Source organism: Protopterus annectens, chromosome 7.part0 (assembly GCF_019279795.1).
Source record: "Protopterus annectens isolate FY-2018-M chromosome 7.part0, PAN1.0, whole genome shotgun sequence".
Classification (NCBI taxonomy): domain Eukaryota; kingdom Metazoa; phylum Chordata; order Ceratodontiformes; family Protopteridae; genus Protopterus; species Protopterus annectens.
In genome coordinates, this window is record NC_056739.1 from 216,966,517 (window position 1) to 216,981,264 (window position 14,748).

General features: G+C 45.2%; 1 protein-coding gene across 1 annotated transcript in view; it reads right to left on the reverse strand.

The window, feature by feature from the left end:
- LOC122805912 (ras association domain-containing protein 8-like) overlaps positions 1-14,748 on the reverse strand; it is a 116,403-nt gene that overhangs the window by 16,778 nt on the left and 84,877 nt on the right. Inside the window, exon 3 of the mRNA XM_044076155.1 lies at positions 10,472-10,545. Coding sequence (XP_043932090.1) covers positions 10,472-10,545 — 74 coding nt within the window. The remainder of the gene's footprint in view (positions 1-10,471; positions 10,546-14,748) is intronic.

Consider the following 14,748-nt stretch of genomic DNA (forward strand, 5'->3'; position numbering starts at 1 on the left):
AAACGGATTGCAAAATTTGCAAGTCTTTTGCCATCACTGACAGGAAAAACAGGCTTATTCTAAAAGGCTTGCTACCTTCCTCTTTCTCTGAAGCTCTATCTATGGCTCAACCCCCCCCCCCCCCAAACGTAAGCAGAAGGGGATTTCTGAAATGCATTTGGGTCTATATGGATCCTCAACCCCATCCTTGGGTCCGATGATAGAACCTCCTAAGAAGAAGCATAAGAAATTGAATCCAAAGCCTGCTTCTTCCCTAAATCCCAACATCAAAGTAAATTGGCTTCCTCAGATCCTATCCTGTTGGATCTGGAGTCATTGCCTAGGACCCATTACTCCCCTACCATAGATCTGGTACCCTCTCAGGTACCATGGAATCTTGTTGGTGTTCTAGGCCCCCCTCTGGGGTATCATCTCATTCTTCCAGAAGTCTACCCAAGGCTGATGTGGCTAGAATGATGAGGAAGTTTATCTCAGCACAGATTCAGATGGGATTTCTTCCAGCTCCTACCCCTCAGGGTCAGGAAGCCATCCATAGTTCTTGCATCCAAGTCTTCCAGAACCATCTGGGTTGGATTTGGGGATCATTGTATCTTTGGCTCTGAGACCTTCTTTGAGTGCACTGGCTCAGAGTGCTTTGGAGCTGAACGACTCTCTGAGCTGAAGCTTCCCTGTCAGATCCAAGGTGTTGGAGTCAACTCCAAAGTGTTTGGAGCTGTTTCTGACCCTCAGAGCTTCATCACTGGATAGCTCGGCTCTGACCTGTGCCTCAGATGGACTTCCTTCAGGGGAAGGGGTGCCAATGGGGCAGAAGCTTGGCTTCTCAGCTCCGTTGACTTCCTTCTCCCCGAAGTGCTTTGCTTTGGAGGTAGTGGAGAGAGTATTTTCTGCATTTGCAGGAGAGACTGTTCTTCCCTCTGGATCCTGTGTATCTCTGCACCTTGAGCCTCATCACTCTGCAGGGACAGACAATCCAAAGTCTCCAGGCTACCCAGCAGGGTATTAAAATTTATTCCAATACTTCTCCGGAGCACCCCACTGAAGAAGTTCCTAGGAAGAGCAAGTGCAAGAGTATTCCTGGAGGTGTTTGGGTCTGGCCCATCTACCTCCTGGGTGACTTCGCACACTGATGAGCTCATTGACTTGATCTACAGGCAGGAATAGAAGGAACCAGACATGGTTGAGCCAATTCCAAGACACCAGACTGGATTTTGGGACCACCTCAAGGCAAGGAATTTTGGAGCAAAGGAGTACCTGTAGATGCCATGATTGTGGTGGTGGCCACCAAAACGAAACTCACAGAATAGAGTTTTACTGTCCATCCCTTAACAGGGAATCAAGGGCATTGGACAGATTTGAGAAGTATGTTTATGCTTCAGCAACATTTGCACTCAGATCACTGAATTACTTGGTACACTTCAGTAGATTGCAGAGGGATTTGATTAAGGAACTCTCCAAATCCCTTGCCAGGACCAGTACTTCTGATGCTCCGACTTCTGTGGCTTTGCAGTAGGCTACCCTACAGTTGATTACTAACTTGTCCATGAGGCTCATTTTACATGCAGCCTTAAGGGCAGCAGGTTCAGGCATTTCCATTAGGAGGCATGCCTGGATGCGCTTGTGTGACTTGCAGAGCTCTTCACGTCTTCCTTCGTCAGTGTATCTTTTGATGGTACATCTTTGTTTGGCCCTAAGGTAAAAGATAAACTCTCCAGGTGCAGGCAAGACAGACCCTCTCTGTAATGGGAGTACATTTTTTGACCCCTCAAAGAACCTTTTCCAGGAATCAATGAGGAGGTCAGAAAATGTGGTTCATGAAGTCCCAGGTCCTTTCCAAGATCCCTGTGGAGATAGTTCCCCCAGGGGTAGAGAGGAAAACTCAAATGGAAGTTGCCGCCCACATGGCAGAGGAGGCCCACAGAATCAGGGGTCCAGAGATTCCTTCTCTGTCAGACCCTATTTGCAATCCTGAAAGGAGGCCAGATTGTCCACCTCTGGAGGCAGTCAGCGGGGTCATTTATCCCAGCGCCAGAAAGCCTGGCTAGACATTATAAAAGACACATGGGTGCAGTAGATTATTTCTAGAGGTTATATAATTCCCTTTTCCCCAACACCCTCCACCTGTATACAAAATTTCCAATGTTCCACTCAGTCAGAGGAAAGTAGAAGCACTGGAATTAGAAAAGCTGCTAGAAAAAAAGTCATCCAAGAGGTCCCGCCAGAACATATGGAATCTGAAACTTACTCAGAGTCTGTTTAGTGCCAAAGAAAACAGAGGACTGTAAACCAATCTTGGATCTCAGCAGCCTGAACATATCAGTTCAGCACACCAAGTTACAGATGGTCAAGGTTCAGTCCAGTCTGCCTTATTTGTGCAAAGATGACTGGATGTGCTTGACAGACCTACAGGATGTGTACTATCACTTAAAAATGAACAGACAAGTCCATAAGGTACTTTTTCTTCCAGCAGGAAGCTGATCATTACCAGTTAAGAGCACTGTCCTTTGACCTCACCACAGCCCCCAGGGTGTTCACCAAATGCATGGCAGTAGTAGCAGCTCACTTGAGACTGCAGGGATTTAGAGTGTTTCCATATTTGGACTGGCTCATAACTGCTCCGACCAGGCATCTACTGATAAGAGCTCGAGACCAGGTATTCCAGACTTGCTCCCTTCGGGGGATTGTCATAAATTACAACAAATCTCTGTTAGAACTGTCTCAGACATTGGAATTCATAGGAGCAATTTTCAACATAGTATCCATGGCAGCCTCTCTTCTTATTCCAAGAGTACAGACTATCTAATTTCAGGTCAGAAAGATAATTAAAAATTCCTAAATTTCAGCCCAATTAATTCTACAAGCCTTGGGATCATTGTCTACAATGATAGTTCTAGTGCCCCTATCAAGATTTCTTATGAGAATTCTTCAGTGGATGTTAGCAATTCTTCATCAGCATATGTCCACTCAGATAAGAATTACCCAAGCATAGAAAATATATCTTTGGATGTGGATCAATTCAGATCAGGTTCCACAAGGCTGTCGCTTCATTCTTCCTCAACCCAAGGCCATAATTATCAAAGACACATCCCAGATTAGGTGGAGGGGGCACTTCCTGAGAAAAAGAGTCTAAGTCACATGGTTCCCCAAAGAGGCCAATAAGCATACCAATATCCTGGAAATGAGAGCAATGCTCTTAGCATTGCAGGTTTCCAAGACACTCTTCCTTTTGGGACAATTGCATTCAGACAGGCAATATGACTGTGGTTTGGTATATTAGCAAGCAAGGAGGGACCAGATCTTACCCCTTGTGTTGAGAAGCTCTCAGAGTTTGGCAATGAGAAACTCTTCCAACCAATTTCTGATTGCAATGCACATCCTGGGGAAATCCAGTGTGATAGCAGACAAGTTGAGCAGGTCCATTCTACTACCTCCTGAGTGGTCTCCCAACGAAGAAGAGGCATAAATGATTTTTTGCAAGTGAGGCAAGCCATGGTGTGACCTATTTGTGTCTCCCCTAAACAAGTGCAGCAGGTTCTTTGCCCTAATTCCCCCACCACGGAAACCACCGAGAGACACTGTCCTACATGAGTGGCCCCCCGGTCTCCTCTGTCCTTTTCCTCCAACCCCCTTAAGCCCCAAATTTCTAGGGAAAGCATTCCGGTTGAAGGCAAAGTCATCCTTATTGCCCCTTACTGGTCTTGACAAATATGGTTTCCCATCTTTTGACCTTGACTTGTCTACCCTCCTTGATTCTGCATCCAATTCCAGACCTTCTATCTCACCCGACAGGAATAATTCACCTGAATATCTCAAACCTAAAACTGACTGCATGGTTTCTCCACTTCTATTGATAGCCAGGCAGCATATGCTGTCTTCTCCTGTTCATCATATACTTTTGTCTTCCCATAATGCTTCCTCAAGGAAACTTTACAGAAGTAAATGGAAGAGATGTGTTTATTAGGCACAGCAGAAATGTATTGACTGTTTTTCAGTACCAGTGCATAGTGTTCTTGGAGCCAGCTCTTCCCGTATTAAGGTACAACTTGCTGCTATTTCTAATTTTTACATTGGAATTGAAAACTCCTCTTTGGCTTCATCTAAACTTTATAAGACCTTTTTGAGCACTACCCTTCTTTTGAGACACCTTTCTAAAGATCCAACTTTGCCATGGGGATTTGGTTTCACAGGCCTTAATTCATTCCCCTTTTGAACCAGCAGCTAAATGTGAGCTAAAATTTTTGACCTGGAAAACTATATTTTCGGTAGCTATCACTTCTGCTAAAAGACTGTCAGAATGTCAAGCATTGTCTTCTAAACCTCCTTACTTAGTATTTCATAAGGATAGGGGGGCTTTATGAACCAATCCTTCCTTCCCTCCTAAGGTGGTGTCAGAATCAAATTTTACCAAATTTATTAATTTGCCAGTTTTCTTTCCAAAGTTTACAAACATCATCATCATCATCTTCTTTCGGCTGTTCCCATTAGGAGTCGCCACAGCAGATCACCTGTTTCCATTTCTTCCTGTCCTCTGCATCTTACTCTGTCACAAAAACCACCTGCATGTCCTCTCTCACCACATCCATAAATCTTATCTTAGGCCTTCCTCTTTTCCTTTTACCTGGTAGCTTCATCCTTGGCATCTTTTTCCCAATATACTCAGTATCCCTCCTCAGCACATGTCCAAACCAACGTAATTTTGCCTCTCTGACTTTCTCTCCAAACCTTCCAACCTGGGCTGACACTCTAATATACTTATTCCTAATCCTGTTCACCCTCGTCACACCCAGTGCAAATCTTAACATCTTTAACACTGCCAAATCCAGCTCAAACTCCTGCCTTTTTGAATGCCACTCTCTCCAACCCATATAACATAGCTGGTCTCACTACCCTCTTGTAGACCTTCCCTTTCACTCTTACAGGTACTCGTCTGTCACAAATCACTCCTGACACTCTTCTCCACCCACTCCATCCTGCCTGTACTCTCTTCTTCACCTCTCTTCCACACTCACCGTTACTCTGAACTATTGACCCCAAGTATTTAAACTCATCCACCTTTGCCACCTCTACTCCTTGCATCCTCACCATTCCTCTATTCTCCCTCTCATTCACACACATATATTCTGTCTTAGTTCTGCTGACCTTCATTTCTCTTCTCGCTAGAGCATATCTCCATCTCTCCAGGGTGCCCTCCACCTGTTCCCTACTCTCACTACAGATCACAATGTCATCTGCAAACATCATAGTCCATGGGGACTCCTGTCTGATCTCATCTCTCAACCTGTCCATCACCATTGCAAATAAGAAAGGGCTCAGAGCTGATCCTTGTTGTAACCCCACCTCCACCTTAAATGGATCCGTCACTCCCACCGCAGACCTCACTGCTGTTACACTACCCTCGTACATGTCTCTGACACTCCTGACTTCCTCATACAATACCACAACTCCTCTCTAGGCACCCTGTCATATGCTTTCTCTAAGTCTACAAAAACACAGTGCAACTCCTCCTGACATTCTCTGTACTTCTCCATCAACACTCTCAGAGCAAACATCGCATCTGTAGTGCTCTTTCCCGGCATGAAACCATACTGCTGTTCACTAATCATCACGCCCCTTCTTAACCTAGCTTCCACTACTCTTTCCCATAACTTCATGCTGTGACTGATCAAGTTAATCCCTCTGTAGTTACTACAGCTCTGCACATCACCCTTATTCTTAAAAATCTGTACCAAAACACTTTTTCCTCCATTCCTCAGGCATCCTCTCACTTTCTAAGATTTCATTAAACAATCTGGTTAAAAACTCCACTGCCATTTCACCTAAACACCTCCATGCTTCCACAGGTATGTCATCTGGGCCAACAGCCTTTCCAGTCTTCATTCTCTTCATAGCTATCCTTACTTCCTCCTTGCTAATCCATTTTACTTCATGATTCACTATCCCTACATCATCCAACCTTCTCTCCCTCTCATTCTCGTCATTCATCAACCCCTCAAAGTACTCTTTCCATCTCCTCAACACACATTCCTCACTTGTGAGTATGTTTCCCTCATTATCCTTTATCTGCTGCACATCTTTCCTAGCTCGGTCCCTCTGTCTAGCCAATCGGTACAGGTCCTTTTCTCCCTCCTTAGTGTCCAACCTTTCATACAACTCTTCATATGCCTTATCCTTAGCCTTCGCCACCTCTCTCTTTGCCATGCACCTCATCTCCTTATACTCCTGTCTACTTTCTTCATCTCTCTGACAATCCCACTTCTTCTTTGCCAACCTATTTGCCTGTATACTCTTCTGTACTTCCTCATTCCACCACCACGTCTCCAAAGTTTACAAACAAAGGTGAATATATGTTACACTTGCTGGACTTTCATGGGCAATTGCATATTTTTACTTACATAGAACAAGACATTTCAGAAAAACAGACCAATTGTTTCTTTTGTGGATTACAAATTAGGCAAGTCAGTCACAAAGGTAACCTTAGCCAGATGGCTGACCAATTGTATATCCTTTGTCTATAACAAATTGAGCTTTTTCTTACCAAACCTTTGAAAGCCCGTTCTACTAGATTATGGCATGGAATCCCAGAAAAATAAGGGAGGGACTTCCACTCCATGAAGTAAACATGACAGATGATGGACAGAACCCAAGAATCTGAAGTAATGAGCTGCCAGTTTGAAAGACAGGGAGAGATGAAGGGACAAGGGAACCTGGCTGAGGGTTGGGGGGGGCAAAGCTCCAAAGGGAAGTAAGCTTGTAAAATAAAGGAGGCTTCTGAACCACAGAAATCCAAGCAGGAGGAGCTATTCTACCACCCTTTCTGCCTTTAGTGGCCTGACGTGTTTGCCTGTGAACAAAACCAGACCTAGTAGCATAGTTCTTCTGGAACTTAGGGATAGGGCCACAGAACCTTTTTCTTGTAGAGACTTCAACATAGCAGTAATGGCTGCAAAGAGATTTTTATCATCCGAAGGAGCATCAGAAACTTGGCCTTAATGTCTTCAGGTAATGACCGCAGGCAAAGCCAAGAGTAATGCCTCATGACAGACCCAAAAGTAGCAGCTCTAGAAGAGGCATCAGCAGCATCATAGCTGCACTTCACAGAGTGGTGAGCCTGCCACCTGAGAGGTAGAGCCCAAAATAGAGCAGAAAACTTTGCTTCAGAATCAGGGATGTAAGAAATAACCTGACAAGCCTGGGCGATCAAGGCCAGAGCATATCTGGTCATGTGAGTCTGATAATTGATGGCCCTAAAGGCCAAATTGGAAGCAGCATAAACTTTCTTTTCAATTCTCTCCATGGCCCTACTGTCCTTATCCAAAGGCAGAAGCTTAGTAGAAGGTAAATGCTTAAAAGGTTTGTCAGAGGAGAATGATACCACAGAAGGATCAACAGGAGGACACTTGAATAGGAATTGACAATCCTTAGGAACCTTATAGAACCTGCCAAGTTTTTTTTTTTGGAGCAGAGGGCTGAGAATCAGGAGTCTTAGATGCAGCTATAAAGGTGTCTAACAGAGAAGCTAACACAGAAGGTACTGAGGAACGTTTAGGAGTGTCCAATTGAAGCAACTCATAATACCTCTTCTGGATATCATACACTGCTAGGACTTCGTCAGAACTACCAGCTAAAATTCAAAAATCTTTGGATCTGATGCCTTTGGATCCAAAGGCTTGATCTTCAGATCTGAGACTGTTTGGATCACAAATCTTCAGATCTTATTTTAATATCAACCAGACCTACTCCTCCTGCCTCAGATCCCAGACCTTTGGATCTGAAACCAGGCACCTCACACATGCTATTGCTCACTAGAGTTCACATTGGATCTGATTTTTCCTACTCTGCACTCTCCTTTCATGTAGACTCCCAAGAAACATTCCAGGCCACAGCCATCACATTCTCTAGGTCCTTCAGACGTTTATCATAAGCAGATGTGGACAGGATGATGCAAACATTTCTCTGAGCTTAGATCCCAATGGGGGTCATACTTGCTCCATCCCCTACTGAATCCATGAGTCTTCCAACCACTTCTTATATGATACTGTCTCCTCCTCTGATCCATTCCACAGTTTTGGAGCCTCAGAATCCAACAGCCCCAAGATGTCTAGAGGTGGATCTGAAGAAAATCACTTATTCGACTCTGGCAGCATCCCTGACTAGTTCTGTTCCTATACCTTCAGAAAGGAACAGGTTTCGGAGTCAAAGTGTTGGATCCATGGGACCAAGATCTACTCTTGATGTTATCAGATCCATCCTTGCTTCTCAGAGCCTCGGCACTGAACAGCTTGTGTCCAGTTCTATCTCGAGGCACTGATCCAGTAGCAGTCATGATCTACCTGTACTGGAGGTTTTGGCTCCAGCACGGGTAGTCAGTGCTTCTCTGGACCTCTCTGCCTTCAAGGTTGTGGAAATGGCTTTTTCTCTTTCTAGAGAACCAGTCTCTGATCTCTTGGATCTGCTCCCTTTTCCCACATTGGTTCAGAGTTAATCAAGCCAATTCTATAGGACAGCCATTTCTTACTAGCTTCCAGTCAGTTCCTATAGAGGAATTCCCCTCTCTTCACATACCTCTCCGGAACATCCCCAGAGTAGATCCATCGGAAAGGAACATGCAAGAGGAGGCACATAAATTCTCTGCTGGAATATCTCATAGATGATACTGATTTCGATAAACGAAGAGTTCCCCCAGATTAACACCAGATGATATCTCCTTTGGAGACATATTCGAGATCCTCAAGCAGAAAAGGTGGTTTGTCTTCCGATAATCCTTATCCAGAGGAATCAGTATTTTTGAAAGTTTTTAGTTCTGGCCCGTCTATGTCTTATGTTACTCCGCTGTGGATGAACTCATTGATTTAGTTTCTCAACAGGCATGGAAGGAGCCAGATACCATCAATCCCATTTAAAACAACCTGACAATTTTGTAGCTCCTGCTAAGGATTGACCCCACTGGAGCAAAAGGAGTCTCAGTACATGCTATTGTGAGGGTGGCAGCCACTATGAAAGAGCTAGCAGAGCTCTTCTTTCCATCCACCGAACAGATAGTCCTGGGTGCTGGATAGATTTGGAAAATCAGTGACCTTTGCCTTGAGGTCTGTTGATTATTTGACACATTTCCCAAGACTACAGAGAGATTTGACTAAGAAACTATCAAATTCTGTCTGAGTCCATGTCTGCAGAGGATTTCAAAATATCCTCTCAACTGGCCACTCTTTTGTCAATTTCCAATGATTCCATGAGGTTGACCTGTTATGCAGCTGAAGGCATCTTATGGGCTGCCAGTTCAGGCATTGCCATAAAGAGACATGCCTGGATGTGACTGTGTTACTTTGTGGAGCCTTTCAAGACATCTTTGGTCAATGCTGCCTTTGATGGTACATCCTTCTTTGGTCCCTCTTAAAGAAATGCTTACCCACAATGAACAAGAAGGAAAGACTCTGTCTGCTGTGGGAATCAAGTTTTCTAACCCTCAACGAACTTTTTCTAGGAATCAAAGGGGTGGTGAGAAATTGTGGTTCTGCAAATTTCAGGGGCCTTTCCTAGATTCACATAGGAACAACAACTCTAAAGGCAGAGGAGGTGGTTCCAGTGGTGGATATCACCCTAGAGGCAGAGGAGTCTTGCAAAATCAAGGTTTTGGTGATTCTTTTCAGGGCAGACCTTCCAGCACTCCTGACGTGTTGCCTGACTGACTGGAGGTAGTTGGGGGGACAATAGTCTTTGGACCCATATACTTGGGAAAATATAACAGAAGATTCATGGGTGCTAAAAATAACATCCAGAGGTTATTCCATTCTGTTTTCCCATCTCCCTTCCTGCAAAAAAATAACCTTCCTTACATTCTGTTTCCCTATTAGATGAACAAACACTTAAAATGTCGAGTACAACATGCTCGACAGCTTTTAAGAGAATGTTCAGCTAAGCAAAACCTAAGAATGTTGAAACAAGGAGTTTCAAGAAGTTATAGGTGGCCATCCATCAGGAAACCAATGGCTGACGTCAAGGTTTACCTTGTCTAGCCGTTCTTGCTATCCTCCATTGTGGTGCGGTCTCATCATTCACCCTGTGTAATGTTATGACAGTACTCCACTGTGATGCAATCTCAGAGATGGTATATTTAAGTAGGGGGGTGTGTGGGGGCACAGCCCCCCATGTTGGGCAGTGTGGGGAGGGACGAAACTCCCCCACTTTATTTTGATTTTTTTTGGGGGGTGGGGTTTAATGGTGTACAGTACATTTTAGCTCTCAGCCTTTGGCTTTCTGATGGCTGGCCAACTATAACTTTTCAAAACTCTCTGTTTCAACATTATGGGGTTTCACTTAGATTACCTTTCACTTAAAAGCTGTTGAGCATGTCGTACTCGACATTTTAAGCATTTGTTAATCTAATATAGACCCTACATTCCACCCAGTCAGAAGAAGGCAGCAGTACAAGAAATTCAAAAGCTGCTGGACAACAGAGTCATCCAAGAGGTCTCACCAGACCAAAGAGGATTCGGAATTTGCACATCTCTTTAGTGCCCAAAAATACAGAGGACCTCAGACCAATTAGATCTGAAATAAAATTAAATCAGTATGTGAAAAAGTCAAAATTCTAAATGGTCACAGTACAGTCCTTTCTGCCTTTTCTTTGCAGGAATGATTGCATGTGCTCTACAGATCATCAGGATGCGTACTATCACATCAAAATAGACAGACACTCCCAAAGACATTTACACTTTTGGAGGAGAGCCATTCACTACCAATGCAGAGCCCTGCCCTTTGGACTCACCACAGCCCTCAGGATATTTACCAAATGTATGGCCTTGGTGTCAGCTCACTTGAGACTCAAGGGATTCTGAGTGTTTCCATATCTAGACAACTGGCTCCTCACAACCCTTCCATGCATTGCCTTCAACAATCCAGGGACTGTTTGCTTCAGGTTTGCCTCTCACTGGGAATAACAAATTATGCCTAGAATTTATTGGTGCACATTTGAACACAACAGTATAAATTGCATCCCTACCAACTCATTGCATAGACACACTCAGATCTTGGGTCCATCAGATCCTTTCCCATCCATCTCCTACAACCAGGTTCATTCTTCTAGCACTGGGGTCTATGGCAGCAACAATAGTCCTACTTCCTTTAGCACACTACTATATGCTTGTGCTTCACTGGACTCTAGCTGTTCAATAGTCTGTTCTTTGACAACCCCTATTTTTCCAATCAAACTTATTCCGATTTGCAAACATCACATCCAGTGGTAGATTCAGTCAGACAACATTCATCTAGGCCGACCCTTTGTTTTGTCACCCCAGTGTCCACAGTGACTATGGATGGCTGCCTCCCAGTTGGGGTGGGGGAGCATTTCTTGGGAAGGACAGTCTAAGTCATGTGGCCCCACAAGAGACAAATTCATATAGCAATGTACTGGAGATGAGAGCAGTGCTATTAGCATTGCAGACATTCCAAGATGCTACTTTTCTAGGGACTATTACAATTCAGACCAACATGTCTGGTACATCAACAAATAAGGGTGAATGTGATCTTACCCTCTTTGCGGAGAAGCCATAACTGTGTGGCAGTGGGCAACCTCCTCAAACTGCTTTGTAGTAGTGGTGCACATTCCGGGGAAAATGTGTTAGCAGACAAATTAAGCAGATCCATTCTGATGGCTTGCAAATGGTCTCTGAAGCAATCTATGTTGGAAGAGATTTTCCAACATTTGGGCCAGCCTTGCTGCAATTTCTTTGCTTGCCACCATAGCAACAAGTGCAGCAGGTATTATCCCCTTATCCCCCCCCCCCAGGAGGAGTCACTGAGAGATGCTGTAGTCCATGTTTGACTATCCAGGCTCCTTTATGCATATTCTTCACTTCCCTTGATTCCAAATTTCTACAGAAAGCAATCTGGTTGCAGATCTCAGTCATCCTCATTGCCCCTACTGCTTCGACAGGTGTGGTTCCCCTTCCTTTGGTCTCCTCTTCCTTATCCTCCATGGATACTGGACCCAATTCCAGAACTCCTCTCACATCCTCTAGGATGAGTCATCCAAATAACCAGACCCCTCAAACTGACCACATGGTTTCTCCACTTTCAAAAATTGTCAGCCCAGGCTTTCTTCCCCATTATGTACCATTATATTATCATCTCAAAAATATTCCACCAAGAAAGCTTACAAGAGCAAGTGGAAAAGATTCTCCCTTTGGGCATTAAAAATGATGTTGACCCTTTTTCTGCTCCAGTTTCTGCTGTCCTTGAATTTTTGACTGTTATTTTTAAAGAAGGAGCTAGCTGTTCTATGATTAGACTGCAATTGACAGCCATTTCCAATTTTCATACAGGAGATAGAAATTATTCTCTGGCTTCTTCCAAATTATGTACAGCGTTTCTAAAAGAATTTTTTTTTCTTTAAAGCATATCTAAAAGGCATTTTTCTCTTTAGACCACCATTGCAGGGTCCTTCACCTCCCTCAGATCTAACTGTCACACTACAAAGTCTAACTCAAGAACTCTTTGAACCTTTTGTAAAAAGTGATCTAAAATTTCTTTCAAGGTAAACAGTCATAGTAACTATTACATGTTAAGTTGTCTATCTCGCCTTCATTCTTGCTGGATGGGTTCGGAGCCGACCTCGGCTCCGACTCGGCCACTCTAAAAGCTCGAGAGTTGGTTCCACCGGCTCGAGGCTCCCCTTATATCCCACAATGCTAGGCGTGAGTTACCTCAGATCTCGTTTGCCGCTACAGCATCGAGGTGTTGGTTTTTCTACCGGCTTGTTGGTAAGTGTATTTCTGTTAAATTAGAATACTTAAAACCCTATATTTTTAAGTTTTAAATATATTTCCCTTAGTGTAGTGGATTTCTACCCCTGTTTTCCCGAAAATCCCGTTTTTTTCCCACAAGAACTTTTAAAGTTCTCTCTCGGGCCTTCTGGCCTTTCTCCATCCCCTAGTGGTGTGTGTGTTACTCTTAATAAACTTTAGTTAATTGTTTTATTTCTGAGTTTTAAAAATAAGATTAGTGTAATCAGTGTGTCTGTTTGAGTGTGTGTGATTACACTTCTTGTTTAGGATGTCTAAAGACACAAAGGTCTCAGGCTTCAAGAAGTGTGATGCGTGCTGTCAGAAAATGTCTCTGACAGACGGTCACACTTCTTGTGTCTACTGCCTGGGGCCTTTGCACCTGCAGGACTCCTGTGCTGTATGCCACAGCTTCAGCCCCAGGGTCCTGCAGGAAAGAAAGAATAAGTTGATCCTAAGGGGTCTACTTAAGCCTGAGGATTCCCTTTCTGTTTCTGGGAAGCCCTCTAAGGCTTCTAGGTCCTCGGCTCCAGCTACTGAGCCGAGACCTAAGGCTACAAAACCTATGTCTGCATCGGCTCCGGCTGGAGCCGATGAGTCTACAGCTTCCATGGTTCCCTCGGCTCCGGCTGGAGCCGAGGTAGTAGAAATTCCCTTGTCGGCTCCGACCAGACCTTCGGAGCCGACATCTAGGAAGAGATCCAGGTCACCATCCCTTGGCTCCGTTCATTCGGCTCCAGCATCTCCTCTGCTGTCTGAACGGAGCCATAAATCTCACTCCTCTAGGTCATCGAGGTTGTCAGATCATGACCTCCAGAGGGTAGTGAGTCGACTTCTTAAGTCTGAGGCACTGGCCCAAATGCTTCAGAGCCCGACTCATCAGTCGATGCCTGCCCCTGTCCATCAATATATTCCTCCTCCGACTCCGTTGAGCTCGGAGCCGGGGCGTTTCGGAACCGAGACTGTGGTAGCGTCGGAGCCGATACAGGTGTCTTCGGCTCCGTCGTCGGCTCCGATTTCTTCTTTCGAGGATTCTCGGCGCCGGACTTCCCTCATCGGCTCCGAGGGGGTGAGTGGCATCGGACCCTTGTCCGACCCCACTCTTCCTCTCGGAGCTTCGGCGCTGGTAAGTTCGGCTCCGACATCGGCCTCGGAGCCATCACTGTCGGTGCCGAGGGAGGTTCTCAGCTTCTCGGAGCGGGGACCTCTGGCTTTGCCTGACAGGGGTGCGTTCGATGTCATGCGGAGTGTGTTAGAGCCTGGCTCTACTCCACAGTCGGCTCCGTCCGCCCCTCCCTCTACGGTGCCTCAGGTCAAGTCGACTCACTCCCTCATCCCGGACCGCAGAGAGCCAGCTCCTCAGGAACCCCTGTGGGATTTCATCCTCTTCCGAGGCCTCTCCTGATTTGGCAGAAGAGCCCCTCGGAAGAGGAAGTGTAAGAGGAAACACATTGACTCACCTGAGTCCATCACATCTGACACAGATTTAGATGATTCGAGGGTTCCCCGTTCCCCTTCTGAAGATGTCTCCTTTGCAGACATTCTCAAATCCTCAAACAGAGGGAAATTGGCCAGCCCTCAACCCTTCGGAGGATGAATCTGTGTACCTTGAGGCGTTCGGCTCTCGTCCTTCCACCTCCTGGGTGTCTCCCCTTGACCCCTCATGCAGGTGGTAGCTAAAAGGCATGGACGGCTCCTGCTTCAGTGGACCCCACTCCCAGGAGACCCTCAAAATTCATAACGGCACCAGCAGACAAACAGTTCTTGACAAAAGGAGTTTCTGTGGATGCTATGGTGGTAGCTGCTGTCACTAAGAAGGAACTAGCTGATCCTTCAGTACCTGTCCATCCACCTAACAAGGAATCTAGGTCCATGGACAGGTACGGAAGCGGATGTTCTCGTCAGCGACATTTACTATCGTTAAGCTGAACTACCTGTGCCATTTCACTCGTCTTCAAAGGGACTTGATTAA